The 19,425-nt window shown below is 40.6% G+C and overlaps 1 protein-coding gene across 4 annotated transcripts in view; it reads right to left on the bottom strand.

Annotated features, from left to right (window-relative positions):
• kcnd2 (potassium voltage-gated channel, Shal-related subfamily, member 2) overlaps positions 1-18,512 on the bottom strand; it is a 340,030-nt gene extending 321,518 nt beyond the window's left edge. The window contains exons 1-3 of one of the 4 annotated variants that reach the window (XM_059978313.1): positions 18,423-18,508; positions 16,851-17,501; positions 15,253-16,463 (exon numbers count right to left, since the gene is read on the bottom strand). In XM_059978313.1, the coding sequence (XP_059834296.1) occupies positions 15,253-16,364 (1,112 nt within the window). In that variant the 5' untranslated portion in view covers positions 16,365-16,463; positions 16,851-17,501; positions 18,423-18,508. Of the gene's footprint in view, positions 1-15,252; positions 16,464-16,726; positions 17,502-18,422 lie in introns of those variants that run through there. The other 3 variants (XM_059978316.1, XM_059978315.1, XM_059978314.1) reach the window with 3 other exon arrangements.
• Positions 18,513-19,425: the final 913 nt, after the last annotated feature.

The raw sequence follows: 19,425 nt of genomic DNA, 5'->3' as shown, positions 1-19,425 counted from the left end.
ACAGGTAGTTAAACAATCAGAGTAAAAATTTAAGTACAGCACAAGCAGATTAATCTGCAAAATATGTTTTTAAAACTGATTTCAATGGAAATGTTAAATAAAAGGACAGTGGATCTAACTCCCAGGTTTTCCATGCTAGTGAATTGAAAATTACTCCTAGATGCTTTTGAATACAACAAATGAGGTGGATGGTGCACAATGCCAAGGTATGAAAGTGGTGGTGAGGTACCTTCTTGAACTATTGCATTCCTTCTGGTGAATGTACACCACAGGAATATGGGGTAGGAACTCCAGAATTTTAGAAACAACAATGTGGGGCAGGCCATACCTTTCGAAGCATGAGGAAGTCTGCAGATGCTGGAAATCCAAAGCAACACACACAATTTGGTAGCTGACAAAGGTCAAGGGCTGGAGAAGAAAGAATTTGATAGGAGATGAAAGTGGACCATAGGAAAAAGGGAAGGAGGGTTCCAAGGGTAAGAAATAGGCAGGTGAGAAGAAATGAAACATCAGAGTAGGGAATAGAGGAAGGGGGAGGGCAAAATTTGTTCACTGGAAGGGAAAATTGATATACATGCCATCAAGCTGGAGAGTACCCAGATGGAAGACAAGGTGTTGCTCCTTCACCCTGAGGGTGGCCTCATCTCAACACAAGAGGAGACCATGAATCCACTCTTCGGAATAGGAATGGAATCCAAAGAAGGATAACGAGGGGAACCTGCAGGGAGTTACATACTGCCTTGCTGTCTCTTGGCGGTAGTGACAGTGGGTTTAGGAGATGATGTCAGCATAGCCTGGGCAAGTGGCTGCATTGCATCCAGTATATTCAAGGAAGAAGGTTGTAGATGGAATGTCTACAAGGTGGTTTGTTCTGACCACATGATGTCTCCTTATAGAACAGGAACATGCCCTTCAGTCCACAGCATCTTTGATAACTATGATGGTTCTTGAAAGTTGTTGGTTCTGTGCTTATCCAAGCAAATGAAGTGAATGTGCTATCCAGCTTTTGATTTGCACCTTCAGTGGTGTTAAGACCTTGTGGTAACAGGAGATGAATCACTTGTTGCAGGGTATAGAGCCTCTGACCTGCCAATTTGTCTCGTTAATAAAGGATTTTGATGGTTAGGAGTTAATGATAATAATATGATTAAGTATCAGTGGCAAGTGGTTGAACAAGCAATTGTTAGAGATGACCAGCGCTTGCCACTTTCATGGCCAAAATGTTAACTGCCACTTACCAGCCTATACCTGAATGATGTCTAAATCTTGATGGGCATTGGCCAAGGAAAAGGAACTGCAAATGGAATTGAGCAGTCATCAGTGAACATTCCCACTTCTGGCACTTTGATAAAGCAATGTCACTAGTGAAGAGGTTGCAGATAATTGGGCCAAGAAAATTCCTCTGAAGTGCACTTGCAGTGAAGACCTGAGGCTGGGTTGGTTAACCTATGACTATTGCAAACATTTTCTTTTTTGAGGAGGCTCTAACCACTGAAGCATTTTCCTTTTGAAGCTCATTGGATTTCACTTTTATCATGCCGTCTTGCATAGTCAAAAGTTGTCTTAATGTCAAAGGCAGTTACTTTCAGTTCATCTCCAGGTCTTTGATCAATGCTTGAACCAAGCTATAATGAAATTTGGAAAACCAAACTGATTATAGGTTCAGTTTCACTGAATCACAGAGTCACAGCATAGAAACAGGTTATTGTGACAGTGAGTATCCTGTATTATTCCTGTTTTTTCAGCACTTGGCTTCTACACCTAGGAGATTCAAGGGCTGGGCTAGACTAGACATTTCTTAAATGCTTTTTGAATTCTGCTTCCAGTACCTGGAGTGTAGTGGATTCCTGGCACCCACCACTCTGGATGAAAAGAGGTCCCACTCAGCTCCCCACTTTACCCTTGCCCCTAGTCAATGTCCTCTAATTTTATTCACCTCTGAAAACCGGAAAGGTTCTTGCAGTCTACCATATCTGTATCCCACAATTTTAGAAATTTCCACATCAGGGGGGAAAAAAGGGAAATCATAGCCTCTTCTCATTAGGTGAAATACTCCAATTGTCATGAATGAGTATTGGTTATTGGCAAGTTAGTCTTACTAGATAGCAACATAGATATCTACCATCACCCCGTTGATGACAAAGAGTAGACCATGTGATCAATAATTCGCAGGTCAAATCCCTTTCTAGCATGTTGTGAACAGGGCACATTTGGACCATTTTCCACAAAGATGGGTAGATGCAAGTACTGTAACGTTTTAGAACTGCTTTGGTAGATTCCTAGCAAGTTTTGGAACACATGTCTTCAGAAGAGCACCTGGGACTTCAGCTGGTCCCTTTGCTTTTGCAATATCAATGATTACAGTCTTTTCTTGATTAAACAAAGTGAATTTAGTTGGCTGGATACTAGTTTTTGTAATGGTGTGGAAATCCAGAAAGGGACTCATTGATTTACTTACTTACCTACTTAGTTACTTACTTAGCTACAGCGTGGAACAGGCCCTTCCAGCTGTTTAAGCCATGCTGCCCAGCAACCCCCTGATTTAACCCTGGCCTAATTACAGGACAATTTACAGTGACCAATTAGCCTACCAAAAGGTACACCTTTGCATCATGGGAGGAAACCAGAGCAAACAGGGAGAATGTACAAATGCTTTACAGGCAGCAGCAGGAATTGAACCTGGGTGACCTATACTGCAAGGCGTTGTGCTAACCCTATGCTACCGTGCTGCTCAATGTGACAGCTTGCTTTCAACAGTCTAGATGTGCATCACTGCTCATCAAACCCACATACAAATACATTAAAACTTTGCTACTTGTGCTCATCTTTGGACAACCTACTGACATTTGATAGAAAATGCAAACATACTTCTAAGTTCATTAAGACCAAAAGTAGCTGTCATGTCAGTCATGAGGTTTAGATGTGAGCATTAAAAGGACCTGTCTTCCAAAAAGGCAGAGTGACAAACTAGCAGTTGGACAGGAACAAAATATTACACCTCCTTGTTCCTTATTTCTGTCTGGAAGCAGCTTTATAGCTCCCTACTACACTGAAATCAATGGCAGTAATACAAATCCCTCTATATTTTTGAGTTGGACAAATGTATGCTAAACTCAACTAAATACTTCGAAGTTTAGACACTGCAGGAAATATGATACAGAATTTACATATCATATGGTTCCACAAATAAACATTTTCTGATTGTTTTTCTCACTTTTAATTATGTTACAGAGGTTTAAAGCTCTAATCAAGAAAGCTGGTGGAAAATCATACTCCTGGTGCCGGAGGTCCTTGTTTAAATGTCTTCTTGGAAAAAGGCATCTTCTATAATGCAGTATTCTAATACTTTGTCAGCCAAGTTTAGTATCCATGAGTCTACAAACCTGAGCTCAGAAGGTACAAGTTCCACAACTGAATGAAGCTGACACTTTATTGTTGTTCAGTAGGCATATCAAACTCAAAAAAACATAATTCCACTAAAATCCATAAGATAAAGGAGCAAGCAGAATTAGGCCATTCATCCCACTGTATCAGCTCTGCTATTCAATCAAGGCTGTTTGTCCCCCCTCAACCCCTCTCTCTCACCTTCTCGTGTAGCCCTTAATCCCTTTATCAGATGAGAACCTACCAATTTCTGCCTTAAATATACCGTATGACTTGGTCTCCACACCCACCTGTGGCAATGAATTCTGAATGAAGAAATTCCTCCTTATCTCAGTTCTAAGGAACTTTCCTTTATTCTGAGACTTTGTCCTCAGATCCTAGATTCTTCTACTAATGGAAACATTCTCTGTGTGTCCACTCTACCCAGGCCTTTCTTTATTCAGTAAGTTTCAATGTGGTGCCCACTCAACTTTCTGAGCTCTATCAAAGCACAAAACCATCAAATGCTCCTCATGCATTAAGCTTTTCATTCCCAGAACCATTCCTCTGAACCTCCACTGGGCTCTCTCTAGGACCAGCACACATTACCTTAGGTATGGGGCCAAAAATTGCTCACAATATTCCATATGTGGTCTGAACAATCACATACAAAATCTTAACAGTATATCTTTGCTTCTATATTCCAATCCTCTCAAAGTGAGGATTTCCTTACTATCACCTCAATCTGCAAGTCAACATTAAACAATCCTGAACTAGGACTTCAAGTCCACTTGCACCTCCAATTTCTCAATTCTCTCCTGAAAAGGCTCTAGACATACAGACATAAAGAAAAAAGATTAAGCGTCGACCATTCAATTATCTTCAGGTATTTCTGCCATAATGATATAGGAACAGTGTCTTGGGAAAAGGTACAATTTGATTTCAGTCTCAGTTTCAAGCATTTTCTAATGAGTAAGATAAGACCATAAGACATAGGAGCAGTATCCATTCCATCATAGCTAATCCTGGAACACACTCAACCCATGCACCTGCCTTCTCGCCATTTCCTTTGATGCTTTGACCATTCAGGAAACTACCAACATCTGCTTTCAATATACCCACGAACTTGGCCTCCACCACAGTCTGTGGCAGAACATTCCACAGATTCACTACTCTCCTGCTAAATAAAATCCTCCTTACCTCTGTTCTAAAAGATCACCCTCAATTTTGAGGCTGTGCCCACTAGTTCTTCATACCCCCACCAGAGGAAACATCCTCTCCACATCCACCTTATCCAGTCCTTTCAACATTCAGTAGATTTCAATGAGAATTCCCCCCACCCCTGCATTCTTCTAAATTCCAGTGAATACAGCCCAAAGCAGCCAATGCTCCTCATATGTTAACACCTTCTTTCCCGGAATCATCCTTGTGAACTGCCTCTGGACTCTCTCCTTTGACAACACATCCTTTCTGAGATATGGGGCCCAAAACTGTTGACAATACTCCATGTGGCCTGAGTAGTATCTTATAAAGGCTTAACATTATCTCTTTGCTCTTATATTCTATTTGCCTTGAAATAAATGCCAACATTGCAGTTGCCTTCTTTCCCACAGATTCCACCTGCAAATTAACCTTCTGGGAGCCTTGCATGAAGACTGCTAAGTCCCTCTGCACCTCTGATGTTTGAATTTTCTCCCCATTTAGATAATAGTTTGCACTTCATTCCTTTTACCAAAATGTTTTATCATACATTTCCCAACTCTGTATTCCATCTGCCACTTTTTTTGCCCATTTTTCCAATTTGTCTAAGTCCTGCTGCAATCGCATTGCTTCCTCAGTACTACCTACTCTTCCACCTTTTTTCATATCTTCCAACTTTGCCACAAAGCAGTCTCAATACTGACCTTTGAGGAACACAACTAGTCTCTAGCAGCCAACCAGAAAATGCCCCCTTTATTCCCACTTGCTGCTTCCTGTCTGTTAGCCATTCTTCTATCTATGCCAGTATATTTCCTGTAACACCATAGGATTTTATCTTGTTAAGCAACCTTATGTGTGGCACCAAGTCAATGATATCCACTGCTTCTACTTTGTCCACCCAGCTTGTTACTTCCTCGAACTCTAACAGATTTGTCAGGCAAGATTTCCCTTTATGGAAAGCATTCCAACTTTGACCTATTTTTAACAAGCAACCCAAAACCTGATCCTTAATAAGATGCTCCAACACTTTCCCAACCACTGAGGTTAGGCTAACTGGCGTATAATTTCCTTCTTTTTGCCCTCTTCCCTTCTTTAAGAGTGGAGTGACATTTGCATTTTTCCAGTTCTCTGGAAGTATGCCAGAATCAAGTGATTCTTGAAAGGTCATGAACAATGCATCTGCTATCTCCTCAGCAACCTCTTTCAGGACTTTGGGATGTAGTCCATCTGCTCCAGGTGACTTATCCATTTTAAGACCTTTCAGTTTACCTAGCATTTTTTCCTTTGTAATAGCAAAGGCACTCACTCCTGCTCCTTGACACTCACATACCTCTAGTACATTGCTAGTACCTTCCACAGTGAAGGCTGAAGCAAATATCTCATTAAGATCATCTGCCATTTCTCTGCCCCCCATTATTACCCCACCAGCATCATTTTCCATTGGTCTAATATCAACTCTCATCTCTCTTTTACTTTCAGAAAAACTTTCAGCATCTTGCTTTATATTTTTGGCTACTTTGCCCCCATATTTCATCTTTGCTCTTCTTATAGCTTTTGTAGTTGCCTTTCGCTGGATTTTAAAAGGTTCCCAATCATCCAACTTCCCACCCACTTTTGCTACCTTTCCTTGACATATAACTTTCTTTGCCAGCTGTGGTTACCTAACGTTACCATTTGAGAACTTTTTCTGCAGTGGGACACATCTATTCTGCCTCTTGTGGATTATTCCCAGAAATTTCAGCCACCTCTGCTCTGCCTCAACTCTAATATACTGGTTCCCATCCCCCACCATATTAGTTTAAACCACTCCCAACAGCTCTAGTAAACCTGCCCACAAAAATATTAGTACCCTTTGAATTCACGTGCAACCCCTCCCCTCTGCACAGGTCACACCTGCCCCAGAAGAGGTCCCAATGATCCAGAAATCTGGTAATTGAACTGGAGCTCCAGTTACTTAACACAGTCTCTCAGGAGCTGCATCTTGATATACCTGGGGAGGATGGTAGTCACCCGGAAATCCCACATCTGATTCTCAGAACACAACACTGGCCCTGTAGATATAGCCCTATTCTTTCAAGAGTTAAAGGATAAAAAAAGAAGTGAGGAACCAACTTACCTACTTACCTTGCCTCCGCTTGTTCTTGCTGAAGTCTGATATAGAATAAACTTTTGTCTTCTGGGTCCCAATAACATTTTTCAACCAATAACAAAATCACTACTGCATCATTCTGTTAGCTTGTTAAAGGTTTCACATGAACATTTTTCTTGTCTTGCTGGGCAAGTTTTCTTGTGTATGACTAATAACATGGATTGTGTGTTAGACTTTACAACAGCAGGTAGAGATAGTCTGATCTTATTTCACATTGTATTCATATGGTTGAAAATGTAGGAACCTTTAATTCCAATGACCTGGATTAAATAAAGTGCTGAGTTGAAAGAATAGCAAGTTCAGGTGCAGTACAACCCGAGATCACAAGATGAACAATATCAATATTCTTATGGATAAGACAGACATTGAATGACATGATTCACATTGACTAGGCTTTACAATTAATTCCATTTTTGGTATAATTCAGTGTTGGGAGTTCAAAGAGGTTGTGGAATAGTAATTTTCAAATATTGAATTTGACTAATGACCTATATTAAAAATAAACAAGAAGACCAGCATCTTGCTTTTCAGAAAATGGAAAAGTCTAATTACTATAAATTTAACAGATGAATCCACAAATGTTCAGTTCCGATTCTTTAAGAGTAATGACTTAAAGTCTTCACACATTAAATTGGATATGGAAAGATTTGTTTGGGGGACAGTGGTGGATATGTAACACACAATCAACTAGTATCTTTTCAAAGCAAAGTTGACAGCCCACATAATCATGCTGTCTAGTATTTACTACAGTAATTCAATGTGTAGCCTGCGAAGCTTTGATGATTATCACTACAGCAGGAGGTTGAAGTTAGAGAGTGACTAATGACAGATAAAACTAGCCACTCCAATTAATGGTTTGCAACTGCAGCAGGCACACCCAATAGCTTTGTTAACAAGTTGTAAGACAAGTAAGAAAGACAGCAACACACACACAATGCTGGTGGAACGCAGTCCTGACGAAGGGTCTCGGTCCGAAACGTCAACAGCACTTCTCCCTTAGATGCTGCCTAGCCTGCTGCATTCCACCAGCATTGTGTGTGTGTTGGTTGAATTTCCAGCATCTGCAGATTTCCTCGTGTTTGCCAAGTAAATAAGACAAGTTATTATGAGCCAACCAATCCACTATTTATTCAATTCAGAGATTTCGTAGATTTTAAAATAATACAAATCATGTATAAAGTAAAAAACTGGACAGCTACCACATAGTATCCAAAGGTTGTTTAAAATGAGAGAAAGTCAACATGATTTGAGAGGAACATGTATATTTCAAAAATAAAGGAAAAGAACAAATATAAAATATTATTGTATTTCAGTCAGGGGTGAATCTATGAAACAGTTGTAGTGAGGATTTAAAAACATGCACCAAACTTAAGTTTAAAAAATACTTAATGAACAAATATAAAATACATGATTTAAAATGAATGGGAGTAATGTAAATAAATTATATTTGGAATTGGATTTTGTGTTAAAAGATTATGAAATTTTTTGTTTTGATATGATGATTGATGTTGTATATGTTGTTGTACAAGAGGGGTAGGCATAATAACCTGTAGCTTCAGCCTTCACCCTTTCAGTCTGTTTTAACGAATATCTATGCTTTTCATTGTAATTTTGTCCTATGAAATCATCATTAGAAATGATGCTTTTTGTTATGTTTGTACTGACCAAAATAAAATAATTTCATTCATTCAAGTAATAGAATGGTTCTGTGATCTGCACCTCATCACATGACATTAAGTAATTGCAAGTAATTGCATCTCCAGATTTGTTAACTAAGACTGAGTGCGTAACAAAGTTTTCAGTTATGCACACTAATGGCAAGGCCAACAGTTATTTGCCCCTGAGAAGTTGTGGCAAGCACCCTTCTTCCACTCCTGCAGTCGTTCTAGTGAAGGTCAATATTGTTGGAGAGGAAATCCAAAACATATCAGGCAAAAATAGAAAGAGCAATAGATGGATTGGCAAATGCAAATAGTGACATTCCCTTGTGCCTACCTCCTTACTTGGTGGTAAATGCTGCAGGTGTGTTTGTGCCTTTGAAACAGCTGATGTGAAAGCATACAGTGTATTTTGTAGATGGCTTGCACTGCTGCCACCAAGCACGAAATGTGAAAGGATTCACTACTTACGGTGATAGTCTTTGATCAGTAACTCACTGGAAGGGAATTGTCCTGCTTTTTTTGTGAACAGGTCACATCTAGGCACTTTGCTGCTGGTTGGATGAATGCCAGTGGTGTAATGGGCAAAAAAAGAGGTTAACTAGAAGCATTACTGGTTCTTGAGCACAGATCTACAATATCATACTCGAGGTGTCATCCCGTCCTCTAGCTTTTACTTTATCCTGATCTCTCAATCATTTCTTTATGTGATGTGAATTGAGATAAGTTGGCTGAAGACTGGCTCCTGTGTTGAGATATCTCAGAAGGAAGCTGAGAAGAATTATCTATCTGGCATATCTACCTGAACATGTCTGCAAATATTTTGACCCTGTCTTCATACAAGGGGTGATTGATAAGTTCATGGCCTAAGGTAGAAGGAGTCAATTTTAGAAAACCTAGCACATTTATTTTTCAACATAGTCTGCTCCTACATTTACACAGTCCATTAGTCTACCCTAGTTCATGGCCTAAGGTAGAAGGAGATGAGTTATACAGCTCTCGTTACATGCACATGCAGGTTAACTCTTTGAGTGATTATGCAGAAAGTTTGAAGTTAATAACTTATCTCCTACCTTAGGCCACAAACTTATCAATCACCCCTGCTGTGGACACTTTCTGCAGGTCCAAGATCCATATGCTCCATGACCACTGGACTGTGTGTAAATGTAGGAGGCGACTTCTTGCTGCTTCTTGCTCTCATCACAAGTTTAACTAACCACTATCCACAACTAGAAATGGTAATAACTGCAGAGTTTTGACCTGATATTTATTACAGTAATTCTGTCTACTGCATACTGTGATTAATCATATGGCACACACATCATCTCACGCTGGAACTTAACTAGCACCTAATTTCTAGGTATACCTGGTACTGCTCCCGTAAATCCTTCTACATTTCTCATTGAATCTGGGTTGCATTCCTGTTTGATAGTGAGCCACAGAGAAGGAAATGTTAGTCCATTACAGATAAAGGTGAAGTATAACTCTATTGCTAATAGTGCACAGAACTTCCCTGATGCCTAGTTCTAAGCTATTAGATTCACTATGTGACTATCTAAGCACAATTGCCATGCTGTTTGTGTGGAATAATAAATGTACCAATGTTTGGAAGCAAAAGTTTTATGCAGAAATCGAGCTCATGGCACACTTTACAAGTGCTCTGTAGACCTTCCCACTTCTAAAGAGCTAAGCTAAAAACTATTAAGTAATAACACAAGTAGAAAAAGCTGAAGAATTTACGGGGTAGTCTTGATGATACCTGGTCTGTAGCCAAAATTTTTCCTGCTACTAAACACAGTTTCAACTGTGCACTGTTAAGGTAGCTTGTTAGGCAAAGTGTATTACCCCAAATTTGACAGAGGTGGTGTCAATACAATATATTAGACAATACTACCGCACAGCTTTTTAATCAGTATACTCTAAAATTGTGCTAGTGCCCATCCCAATACGATGACTGTGATCATTTACAATACAGATAAGTCTGCATTAGTCATTACACTGGAAGCAATTCAGTGCCTTCAACAGTTGCTATGAAACTTAAATTTGATACTCCTTTTTTGACTCCATTTCCATTAAGAATCACTACACTTAGAACTAGCATACTGTACATATTGATGAGGTAATATATTATTAAGGCATGCTTCAGAGCTACAACTCATTAATGAGATTGACCACAAAAATCATAACTATCCTCAAATATTTGCACAAAATCCATTAGATTTTACATCTGTGCTGATGAATAATTGGATTTCTTCTTATTTACACTTTATAAATTTAGGACACTTTTGGACAAAAATACAAAAAGCCTCTAAATCCTGATGAACTTCCGTTTTTTTAAGTAACAGAAAAAAAAGCTGCCATGTAATTATTTACAACTTTATGTTTTAGTTTGCCTTAAAGCACACTCCACTTCAGCACTTTTGATAAAATTACCCACTTAAATTGTTAACATTAAACTACACTTGGCCCAGATTTTCACAAGATCATATTAGAGTATGGAGACACAGAGATGTAAATGGTATGGTTCATTTCCTACCAAAGCCACATGGCTTTGTTCCAGCACATTATAGCATTATTATGGCAATAGTACCCAAAGTCTATTTTTATAGTGATGCCACAAAAGGAAATAATTGACATATTTGAATAGATATCCTCCACAAGGACCACAACCTTGTTGTTGGGTTTGAAGGCTTGCATGACTCAATAACCTGGACAGCTATATCGGCTGGAGTCGGGGCTTTATGCATTGCCTTTTATTAGGGTCACCCATGCCAAACAGGTCAAAGGATAGAGGCCAGACTAAGAGTGATTTTTGGCCCTCCAGTTTTTTGGGGGGGGGGGGGGTTCAGCTCAGGACTAACAACTCTGAGTGGTAAAACAAATTGTTACAGTAACAGCAATGAACAATCCTTCCACATCTGAGGGTGACAGTATTCCTAAATCTCCACCCAGGACTTGTATGACTGACAGTAGTGAACACCAAGAGGAAGCTACCGACATGACGAAGGAAGCCCTGAACACCACCAGAGATGGAGGACCTTTATTGCTGCCCTAAATGCCAGTGGTGTAACAGGTAGTAAGCAAGTAGAATAGATATTACTGCCTGTGCAAAGCTAGATTCTGGATAAAGACTGAAAAAGGCATAGTGAATTTCTACAAACCACCAAAGTGGTGAAGACGAATGCCTCAAATTTTTATCAAGAAAGTGGCATTAGGTGGTACATCACTCTAATAAGAAACATGAATTACCATGAGCAGTTTTCAACTATGCATCATTAATTCAGGTAGATCTATTATAACTCATGTTAATTCTATCTGAGTCAAACATCAAAAGTGTTCTGTCTTTTAAAAACAGCAATTATTGTTTTAACAATTTATCTGTGTGCATACAAAGATTAAGGATAGCAATCAATTTGATAAGCCTATTTCTATAATAGCTGTACCATGTACAGAATGAACTGAGATTAAGTAGGATATTTCCATTTCCTCTCTATTTCTAGAGAGAAAATAAATACAAATAATGCCGGAAGAAAATTTAATATTGATATCTTTCTGTTGTAATTGAACGTTAAAAGTACTTACAAGCGGTTGAAATGATCTGCTCAAAATCCCATGTTGGGAGCAACTATTACAAGGTCAATATGGGCTCGTTTTGGCCAAAGGGCCTGTAATCATGCTGTATTGATCTCTGAAATTATCTCTCGCTAAGTGATTTGTTAAATACCTTATATATCCAGTTATGTATCATTTTCTCAATAACAAGTGAAGTAAAATATCCTATGTTCACTATATTGCCATACAAAACATTCAAATATCAAGTTCAAAAACATTAGAAAGAAAATTCCACACCAGAAATGCCTCAGCAACCTTAAGACCAACGGGAGGAAATCTGAATATTTTTGTACCGTAGGTCACAATTCAGTGAAGTTCATGAAAAGAAATGCTGGGTTAACAATGCATTGTACCAGAATTCCATAGGGACTTGTTGCCCATATGCTCTTTGCTCTTCAGCATGTCTTAATTTCCACAGCTCTGCTCCAAAAGCATGATAGTATGAAATGTGCTGGACTCAGTACCAAATCTGAGGGAGAGCTCAACCATGCTAAACTGAAGGGTTTGATACATTGTGCTCAGCAATACTGGTCTATTTAGTGCAACTCCTTAATTTGAATTGGAAATGCAAAAGTTAACTTAAATAAATAGTTTGCATTTTTAAGAAATTTTTAAACTACTTTTCAAATTCAAGTTCATTGTTATTCAATGATACACATGTATACAGCTAAACAAGATGATGTTCCTCAAGGACCAAGATGCAAAACATAGTACATATAGACACACACAGCATATAGTCACGATCCAGTACATAGTCACAAAATAAAATTAGCACAAGTCCTTGAGTAACTTAGCTTGAATATTGACAAGATGACAGAAAGTGTAAGGTGCATATTTAGGTAAGACAGTATAATGTTACTTACGCTATTATAATAAATCAAGCAGTTCTATAAATATGTGATACAGCAGCAATATAAAATGAAAAGTGACCAGAGCTAGATGAGAGTGTATATGAGAGTTGGGGAGTGGAGGGGTGGATTCAGGACATTGAGATAGGGCGTACATGTGTGCTGGGTGGCAGCAGGATGTTTAATAAGTCTAACAGCCTGGGGAAGAAGCTGTTACCCAGCCTGGCAGTTCTGGTTCTTATGCTGCAGTACCTTCTGCTTGACGCCAGGAGATCAAAGAGATAATGGAAAGGAGAGGAAGTCTGTGCTGTAGCTTTCCGAGTCTTTGACAATGCTGGAGGCACTATGTACGCAGTGCTTCTGATACATATCCTGAACAGATCAGAATCATGCTTCCGGGGGTGGGGGGAGTGAGGAAGAGAGACCATGACAATGTTTTCAGCAGTCCTCACTATCTGGTGCAGGGTCTTGTGATCTGATGCACTGCAGTTCCCTTCTCATAGGAGATGATGATGCTGCAGCTGTTCCATTTATTCTCGATGGTGCTCTGGTAGAATGTGGTAAGAATGGAGTTTGGGGGAAGAAGTAGTGTTTTTAATCAGTTTACATCATTACATTGTTTGAAGTAAATGTATCAAATTTTGAAGACTTTCCTAAAACTTTTGATTCAAACAATGCCACCCGTCAAAGAGGTCTTCGGGACAATCCAGGGTACCAGACATCACTTAGATTTACGCAATTTCTTGAAAGGTCATAGCTTCAAATCCAATTGAAAACATGGAGTAGATGGTTTGTCTGGCACTACTTGCAGGGAATAATACTCAAGATAGACACTGGGTTAAGCACAATCTTATCACTCAGTACAACGAGATTCTGGATCAGACATGAAAATTCCATCCCTAAGCCCATAAGCAATAGCCAAACAGTGTGCTGAACCTGGGTAACAGGTGACAAATGAATATTGTTGTGAGCTACTTGGAGCACTGATACCTTTCTTGTAATATAGTGCAGAATTTTAATTGACCCACAATTTCAGAAGGGTTAACTAAAATTATACAGGTTTATTCTATTAACTTATGATGCAAACTTTTGGCAGCTTCACGCAGCATAATGAAATTTTCTTGGAAACTGTCATTTGCAGAGTAGTGTCGAATCATTTATCCTATCGTGGCTCTCCAACAACTTTCCTCTAGAATCATGCCAGTTCTTGGTCTCATCTTAGAGAATTAATAAACTACATCTTGACAACACCGTCTCTTGACTATCCAGCAATTTCAAATGCTCCTACTTTTTAAACTCCATATTTAGGCCTTCACAGGACAATATATACACCTCACTCAAGACCTGATCCACATATAATCTAAACTGCACCATGGTTTTGTGAAATTACACATCGTGGTTTAGAATGTGTACATTCACATGCATCTTAAACAGAACTAAAATAAAACTAGCTTAATTGAGTATACGTACTCAACTAAGGAGATGCTGTCATTAGCTCCAGTTGTTCATTGTCCTATCACCAGAAGTTTACCAGTAAGATCTGTCACACAAGATGAAAAAGCTATTAACTTCTATTGTTTTTGTATACAAATAGAAATTTACAGCTAAAAGGTTGTTACTAGTATGGGAATTGTACATGAATTCACTCACATAATTGACATTAAGTTAGACATCATTGACCAAAATTTCAGACTTCAATCATTCAACTGCACATGGACTGCTTTGTTCTATTAGATTAGATAACAAGTGGGAAAGACAGTCATATTCATCACAATAGCAGCATCAGGTTCTCCAAGCTGTCTCATATTTTACTAATCACCCATCCATATTTGCTGAATCACAAGTATATAATATCAGATGATAGCAAAAGATAAATGCAATTTTGCAGTCCAACATCTCAGAAGTGTTGAGCTTCTCAACAAATTTTCCCCATGGCAACCGGGCCTTGGTGGCAATACCAAGACATACTTCTTTAATTGAATGTTTATTTATTTGTAAAACATAAAATTTTGGTGGGGAAAAAAGTTAAGTTGTAAAGTTTCCAAAATTATGTCAAGCAAACAGATTGAATTATCAAATACTTCAGATATTCATCCAGATGTATGAAGATTACATTGGTTGTTATTACAAACAATTTCACACTTTCTACACAAGCAACAGATCAATTTAGAGAACCCTTAAAAACAATACACTTTCAATAAGTACTGCATACTGAAACCCAAGGCTGGCCATCTGCGACAAAAGTTTACTCCAAAGTAACTCAAGAAAAGTCGAGATGATAATAAATCCTACCTTTGGTAGCCAATGAACCAGTGGTACCCAAATCAAAAACTTCCACTCATTGCGAAGCACAAGTAAAACACACAACTGGAAGGAGGCAAACTTAAACCAGCCACAGTGCAAAGAAACCCCAATCACTTACCCTAAAGTGGTCATGGTGACAATCGTGTACCAGAAAGCAGCCGGGATGCTGGTGAACTTGGTGGCAGTGGAACCCTTCTCGGCATAAAACATAACAGTGGCGAAGATGATAATGGCCATGGTAAGGGAGAAGAGGAGAAAGCCGAGTTCGGAGGCGCAACTCTTGAGGGTGTAGCCCAGAATGCGCAGGCCCTGAGAGTGGCGGGAGAATTTAAATATCCGGAAGACCCTGAAGACCCGCAGGGTGACGAAGGCGCCGCTCACGTCCTCGTTGTCGGTCATCACCAGCCCGATGTAGTAGGGCATGATGGCCACCACGTCGATGATGCTCATGACACTGCGGACGAAGCGGTAGCGGCTGGGGGCCGCCATGAGGCGGAGCAGGTACTCGACGGTGAAGATCATGACGCACGCCGTGTCGAGGCAGAAGAAGGCCAGGGCGTAGCGCTCGCCGCACGGCAGCTCCTTGACGCTGCCCGGCATGGCGCCGCACGGCACCGTCTCCACCACGTTGGCCATCACCGACACGGCGATGAAGAAGCCGGTGACGTAGTAGAGCACGAGCGCCAGGGTGCTGGTGTGCGGGTTCTCGAAAGCCCGCCACACCTTCTGGCGCGCCGTCATGGACGGCAGGCGGTTCTCGCTGCTCAGCTCGTCCTCGGCGTCGTCCATGATGCGCTCGACGTTTTCGCGCTTTCGGTCCTTGTACTCCTCATAGCAGCAGTCGCCGATGATCTCCGGGATGATGCCGAAGAAGGAGAGCTCCTCGTCGTAAGCCGAGATGCACTCGTGCCTCGGGTAGTGCAGCTTGCCGGTGCGGTAGAAATTCAAGATGTTCCTGAAGATGTCCGGGTCCCGGTCAAAGAAATACTCTCTGATCTCGTCGTTGTAGAAGAAGTCCTTCTCCGAACTGCCCAGCAAGGTGTCAGGGTACCTCTCCAGAGTGCTCCGCCACGTCTGGAAGCGCCTGCCGCTCACGTTGAGGATGACCAGCCCGTCCTGCGGCCGCTTTCTGTCGCTGGGGGCGGCGGGCATGGGGTGGCTAGCCACCGGCATCCACCCGATAGCCGCCGCCCGGGCGAACGGCAGCCAGGCTGCTACTCCTGCTGCCATCCTTACGAATTACTGCGATCTGACCGGGATGGGTGGGTGGCTGGAGAGAAACGGGTCGCTCCTGACTCAAAACCAGGCTGGATGTTGCGCGTCTGACATCTAGAAAGATAAAACAAACCAGAATGGGAATGTAATTTGCACGAGTTGGGAAATAAAATAAAGGCAAGCCCCCTAATTCAAACGATTGTCAAGATTCAGGGTTTTTATTTTGCAGCATTGTCTATCTCTGTAGATCTGTATACACATGCATTTTAAAGAGTACCGTCTTATTGCAGCTGTGTTTCTCCAGACATCAACTTCAGAAGCAGACGCACATTTACCAAGTGTTATCAAAAGAACATTTTAACTATTTGTTGTCGTACCTCTCTGAAGCATCGGCCACTTGTCCGATGGTTAGAGGTTTCAGACCTGTATCGGTGCAATCCACGATTTTATATACATTATGTGCATTATCAATGTATGCTATGTATAAAAAATGCGAATAACCTGTACCGGATCAGTGACAGGAGAGTCCCTCAATAGAGCTTTCAGTCCACCAGCAACAAGTTCAGGAAACGTAATCACGCTTGACGATGCTGTAGACGATGTAACACCTTAACATATTCCACTTCTCCACTATTTGCAGTACAGTACCAAGACGAGATCGTTTTCATATACATTTATAGACAGAATATATGAAGGCACTCGCAAGACTGAGGGCGCAGTTGGACTTCCTTGTTCTGAGACCGTGTGGGTGGTTCATAACCGTCAGCTATTGTGTATTCAAGGGGACCTCGATGTAAGATCAAGACTTACATTTTTTAATTGTATGGATGGGTGGGGGTGAGCGATGCTTCTGCTACCAGAACTTCCGTAAAATAAAATCGATTGTTGAAACCAGAATATCCAGTGGTCTTGCAGAAATTAATGATTAGAAATCTTTTCAATTCTCAGTGTCCGCCGTTTAACACCAACTCCTGCGCGCTTTTCGCCTTTGCCGTCTACGTGCTTCTCTGCCGTTTATACACAGATAAAAAGAGAAAAATATTCCGTCCGGTTCGAGTTCTCGTTTCAGATACTCCAAGGCAGTGTTTCAGCTCCATTCAGTTCCGACTATTTCTGCTTCCTCACTACAAAGCCCACGGCAATGAAATCCACCTGCAGAGGGCGGTAAGTTTCAGGTCAACCCGAGCAGTCCAAATCAAAACGGGTGTGTGCAAAATACAAACATTGGGGTTGGAGGGGGTTGCTGCGGCGGTGGTGGGCGGGTTTGTTTGGTGTTAAAAGCTGGAGTCCAAAACGGCGCACTTGAACATCTTTACTACTGTAAACATTGACAAGTTTAATAAGAGTTCAACCGATTAACAGGAAAACGCCGACATTTATTTGTAGCCTTGCACGACCAATGCAAGTTCCGAGTACTTTTCAAATGTAGCAAACGCACCCACTTAACCTGAGCACAGAAAGGTCCCACAAATAGCAACAGGACGAATTTCAAATAATCCACTATTGGCGCTGCTGGCTAAGTGATAAATGCAGGCAAGGACACTGCATAAATGCTAGCTTCGCGGTAGGAAAAATTAGAAATAAATTAATCTAGCTCGTTCTCTGGGATGAGGGGTTATTTTGTGAAGATGAAGTTTTAAAAAACGCTGGTGCTATTAAAACAAAATTATGAAAGAGTTCACGGGATAGATTCTACAAATGTTTTGTTGGTGAAAGAATCAGGAACTTGGGCATTGCCTTGGGATACGGGGACATCCATTTTAGGCCGTATTAGAAGATTTTTCTTTCGCTCAGTCATTGTTGCAATTCTTTGGAGTTTTCAATTCCAGAGAGTCACGGATTCTGAGTCATTAAGGTACTTCAGGCTGAGATTTTTTTTAAAAAAATATTGTTTTAGCGATTGTGGAGTTGTCGAGAAACTGACATTGAGATAATCGCTGATCGGACCTTGTGCAGTGGAGCGGCTTGAACATTTGGTTGATTTTCGCCTGTTCTGATTTCTTATGTTCTTATGCTAGCGAACCGCATTTCGACTAAAAAAGTCTAATGATCAGAGTCATTAGACTCACCCACCTTTAGCTCACAAGATCGTGCTTTCAGTTCCAAGTCAGCAACGGCTCTGGATTCAGGGAACCAAATCTGATCTTAACACAGTGCTGATGACACAGTATTATCAGAAACTCTTTTTTCCCCTGATGAGCTGCCATCCGATTCTATACTTGTGCTCTCAGTTCAATCTGAACTACTTCATTTGGAACATTTTGAATAAAGGTGGGGGCAACATTAAAGGTGTTTGAGTCAATGTTTTGCACTCAATCAACAAACAAAATCTGGCTGTTACAGCATGGAGAACTTCTTTGGAAATTGACTGTTCTGTCCCTATGTTAAAACAGTAATTACAAAGTGGTTCATTGATTCCAAACTGTCTTAGCTGCCCAGAAGTTAAGAAAAATGCGATATAAGCACAAGTGGTTCTTCAATATTTTGTCCTGGGACCTCAGTGTACAAGTAAATGGTTCGCCAAAGATGGTGTCATGGGTAGGCAAGGTGGTGTATAAGGTTTTTGGTGTGCCTTCATCAGTCAGGGCATTGAGTACAAACTTAAGGATGTTGCAGTTGTAAAGTGTTGGTGAGGCATCTTTTGGAATATTGTGTTCAACGTTGGTTGCCTTGCTAAAGGAAAGATGCCATTAAGCCAGAAAGAGTACAGAGGAGATTCCAGGAGGATGTTGCCACCACTCAAGGGTCTGAGTCATGGAGAGAATTTGAAATGCATGGGACTTTATTACTTGGAGCATATGAGATTAAGAGGTGATAACAGAGAGGTGTATAAAATCAAGTGGGCATAGATAGAGCCAATGTATCTAATGTGCAAAGTACTTAGATAGGATCAATGTACCAAATGCACCAGGGTTGGGGAATCAAGAACTAGAGAGTATAGGTTTAAGGTGAGAAGGGAGAGATTTAAGAGGAGTCTAATGGGTAACATTTTCCACCCAGAGAGTGGTCAGCACATGGACTGTGGTGCCTCATGTCGAGGCAGGAATATTAATAGCATTTAAAAGTTAGTAGGGCA

The sequence above is a fragment of the Hypanus sabinus genome, chromosome 8 (assembly GCF_030144855.1).
Source record: "Hypanus sabinus isolate sHypSab1 chromosome 8, sHypSab1.hap1, whole genome shotgun sequence".
Lineage (NCBI taxonomy): Eukaryota > Metazoa > Chordata > Chondrichthyes > Myliobatiformes > Dasyatidae > Hypanus > Hypanus sabinus.
The sequence above is the reverse complement of the archived record's forward strand: the minus strand, read 5'-3'. Positions and strand labels throughout refer to the sequence as shown.